Source organism: Aphelocoma coerulescens, chromosome 14 (assembly GCF_041296385.1).
Source record: "Aphelocoma coerulescens isolate FSJ_1873_10779 chromosome 14, UR_Acoe_1.0, whole genome shotgun sequence".
NCBI classification, from domain to species: domain Eukaryota; kingdom Metazoa; phylum Chordata; class Aves; order Passeriformes; family Corvidae; genus Aphelocoma; species Aphelocoma coerulescens.
Genome location: NC_091028.1, coordinates 474,760 through 478,428, shown reverse-complemented (window position 1 = coordinate 478,428; position 3,669 = coordinate 474,760). Strand labels below are relative to the sequence as shown.

At 59.3% G+C, this 3,669-nt stretch overlaps 1 protein-coding gene across 1 annotated transcript; it reads right to left on the bottom strand.

Moving 5' to 3' along the window:
• Nucleotides 1–2,430: 2,430 nt before the first annotated feature.
• On the bottom strand, nucleotides 2,431–3,254 carry LOC138118917 (zinc finger protein 22-like). The gene is made up of 2 exons (XM_069030247.1): nucleotides 3,203–3,254; nucleotides 2,431–3,017 (listed from the first exon to the last, which is right to left on the bottom strand). The coding sequence occupies exons 1-2, from the start codon at nucleotides 3,252–3,254 to the stop codon at nucleotides 2,431–2,433; spliced, it is 639 nt and encodes a 212-aa protein (XP_068886348.1).
• Nucleotides 3,255–3,669: the final 415 nt, after the last annotated feature.

The window sequence follows — 3,669 nt, the reverse complement described above, 5'->3', positions numbered from 1 at the left end:
GCCCCAGCCTTCCAGCCCTGCACACGCTCCCACACAAGCGTCCAGAGCCGCGGCCACGCAACGCAACTGACCGGCCGCTGACCCCCCAGCCTGGCCTGATGGCCATTCCTCTGCCCACACCTCGGCCAAGCTCCCCTTGGCCACCTCCTGAGCCACAGTGCCACAGACAAGTGGCACATACAGCTACAGAGCTCTGCCCGGAGCTGGCAGGGAACGTTCATTCAACATAAAAACCACCAAGGAAAAGAGAACTCCCCCCAGCAGAGCTGTTCCCTCCTGCAGTAGTTACACCTGCACACCCACAGCACCTGAGACTGCAAGGAATGAGCATTTCCTGGGCACATGTGCAGCCCAAGCAGCTCGAGGACAGCCTTGCAGCAGGACTGCTCTCAGCTGAGCCAAAAAGGCCCCTCTGGCAGCTGCAGGGCCATTGCAAAGGGCAAGGGCCAGAGTCTCAGCCCACGGGGGAGGAAAGGGCTCTGAATTCCCCTGCCCTGGCACCTAAAACCTGTTCCCACGGTGCTTCCCACACAGGATTCCTCTGCAGGACTGCGGAAAGCTGAGACGCAGCTCTGGCTTCTCCACTTTTCATGTGCTAAAGCTGCCTGGTAGAAGAAATGGAGGGACAGCTCTGGTGGCACAATCCCTCCCGGCCCAGGGCACAGCGCTGGGAAGGTCTTTCCATGCCGAGGCTTTGCTGCGGCCAAGGAAAGCTCCTGGCTCAAGGTCACCTTTCCTGCTGGGCCAGACCCCCCGAGTGGCCCAGCAGCAGCAGAGAATTCCAGCACAGCCCCAGCACGGGCAGGGCGGCCCTGGGCGGGCTGCGGGAGCCGGCAGCGCCTGAGCTCAGAGCAGCTGAGCCCGAGGGCTCTTGGCCAAGGCTGAGGCCCAGCGAGCATTTCTCAGGTCGCAGGGCGGCCTGGAAAGGTGCTGGGGGGAATAATTCACCCCCTAGTGCGGTCCCAGTGGCTCCCAGTATTTCCATGTCCGTGGTCCCAGGGCTTCTCCCAGCCCTGCTTTGTGGGGATGGGAATGTCCCGCTCCCTTCCCGGGGCAGGCTCACACCTGAGCCAGGTGTGCAGGGCAGGACCTTGCCCTGAGCCCAAGCCCTGTCTCCCCTGCAGGATCTGCTTCCCATTGGCCTCTTCCTCCTGCGGCCCCACGCCCAGCTCGGTGCTGAACGAAGGGCGCTGGGCTGCACACCCCCTCTGCCCCCTCCCCAAATTCCCTCCCAGGGGCAGCAGGGGCTGGCTCAGGAGCCCTGTGGGCAGGGAGAAGGGGGTGACACCGGGATGGGGGGGTCACACACGCTCTGGGGGTCACACACAACCCCTGGGGACCCCCTCTCACCTTCTCCCACAGTGCCAGGATGATGCACCTCAACATGGAACCCCCAACCCACGGCAGCATTTTGGGAGTGGGGTCTCATGGCAGCTTTGGGGTCTGGGGGAGAGGTCAAAACTGCCCTAAAACCGCCTCCCAGCCCCAGAGCCACTCCCAGACCCCTCAAAACACCCCACAGCTCCCAGCCAGGACTCCCCTAACCATTCCCTGCAATAGAAATGGCCCCAAGAGCCACCAAAACCCCTTTCCATCTCCCCCAACACCCACCCAAATTCTCTCCAAGTTACAAAGCCCTGCCTGGACCCCCAAAAGTCCCTCACAGACTGCCCCAAGAGCCACAAAAGCCCCTCCCAATCCCCCAAGGAGCCCCCAGACCCCCTCCCACCCCCCATGGCACCGACCAGGACAGGTTGGGGGACAGGAACAACCACAGCCCAGAGCAGCTTGGGCACTTCAGCAGCGATTTGGGCACTTTGGGGGGGACACCCCAAAGGGGGAGACCCAGGGCTGGGACTGGGACAGACAACCGGAATTCCTGGAGAACAGACGGGCTCAGGTGGACACGTTCTGCCAGCACAATTTCGAATTTGTAGCCCCAACACCCAAATCCTCCCAAATATTCCCCTAAACCCTAAATCCTGGTTAAATGGTGCAGCTTTAGATACCTTTGTTTAATTTCTTTATTTTTACCCCAAGTTTGGTTGTTTTGACAGGATGAAGGAGGAAACTATTTAGGTTGAAAAAGACCTCCAAGATCATCCAGGATTGCTTGATGCCACCAGAAGAAACAATGGGACAGAGCAGATGAAACTTTTTAGAGTGTAAAGGTAAAAAAATAGCTCTTCCCAATGAATTTCCAATGCTGATCTGAGTCCCAATGGATGTTCCTGCCCTTGCATTCACCCAGGTGCCTACGGGGATCCAGGAGAACGTGGAGAGCACCAGCCAGGGGTCTTCCCAACATGGATTACTGGGAATGTGGGTCACCAGGGCTCTTCCCAATGTGGGTCCTCTGATGGGGGATGGAGTTGGAGCAGAGGACAAAGCTCTTGCTTTGTCAGGGTCAGGGTACTCGCAGGGCTTCCCTCACCGGTGCCTCCGTTGGTGTTGGGTCAAGTGAGAACTCTGTGAGAAGCTCTTCCCACACTCAGGACACTCGTAGGGCCTCTCCCTGGTGTGGATGCGCCGGTGCCTGACGAGTTCGGAGTTGTACCAGAAGCCCTTCCTACAGTCGGGGCAGCGGAAGGGCCTCTCCTCCGTGTGAATCCGCTGGTGCAGGAGGAGACTGGAGCTGGTGTGAAACCTCTTCCTACACTCAGAACACTTGTAGGGGCTTTCCCCAGTGTGGATCATCTGGTGGCGGATCAGGCTGGAGCTCCAGCTGAAGCTCTTCCCACATGCCAAGCACTTGTGGGGCTTCTTCCCATCATGAAGCTGCTCGTGAACCACCAGGTCCGAGCTCTGGCTGGATCTCCGGCCACCTTCCCGGCACAGGGTGGGTCTTTCCTCCTCAGAGCACCCTGGGCTGTGTTTACAGCCCCTCCTTGTGTGGGATCTCCAGGGCTTTTCCTCCCCGTTGGATTCCTGCGCCATGGAGCTGCTCAAAACGGCCTCTTCCACCAGGTTCTGCCGCAGGGATTTGTCCTCCCTGGGCTCCGTGCTCAGCTCCTTGTCTGGGGAGGAAGGACAAGGAGAGGATGGGATTTGCCTCGGTGCCACAGGGAAGGGGAAGGAGATCCCCCCAGTCCGTCCCCGGCAGGACGGCGTCGGCAGCGGGGTTGTCCTGCAGCCGGGGGCGATGCTGGGCTGGGAGATGGAGCAGGAGAGAGGGGGAAAGGGGCACTGACTTCCTCCTCACCTGCCAGGGTGTCCTGGGGCATCTTCCTCTTCCTCACAGCCTCCTCCTCCATCCGGCCAAGGGTTGGGAATGGAAAATCCTGTTTTGGGGGAAAACAAGGGATGAGCACATTGAGTTTGAAGGTCCCTCTGCCCAAATCCATCTCTAGAAGTCACCGGGCATCGTGTAAAACCTGGCCATCCATAAAACCTCCCAAACACCAAGATTCAGCCCTGAAAAAGCCACCCAGAAGTTCCCTGTCTCTGGTCTCTCCCCTTTTGGTATTTGGGGATTCTCCCCTGTCCCAGCTCCTGGGGGTCCCTCTTTTATTGGGAGTCGCCCTCTCTACTTGGTTCCCGCCCTCCCCAGGCTGCTGGCAGTCCCAGGAATCTGAAAAGTTCCCCACTCTTCCATTTCCCCACTTAGGGATGCTGGGGGTTATGGGGTCCCCAGGTCCCTTCTCCCCTTATTCTCTGCTTTGGGGTGCA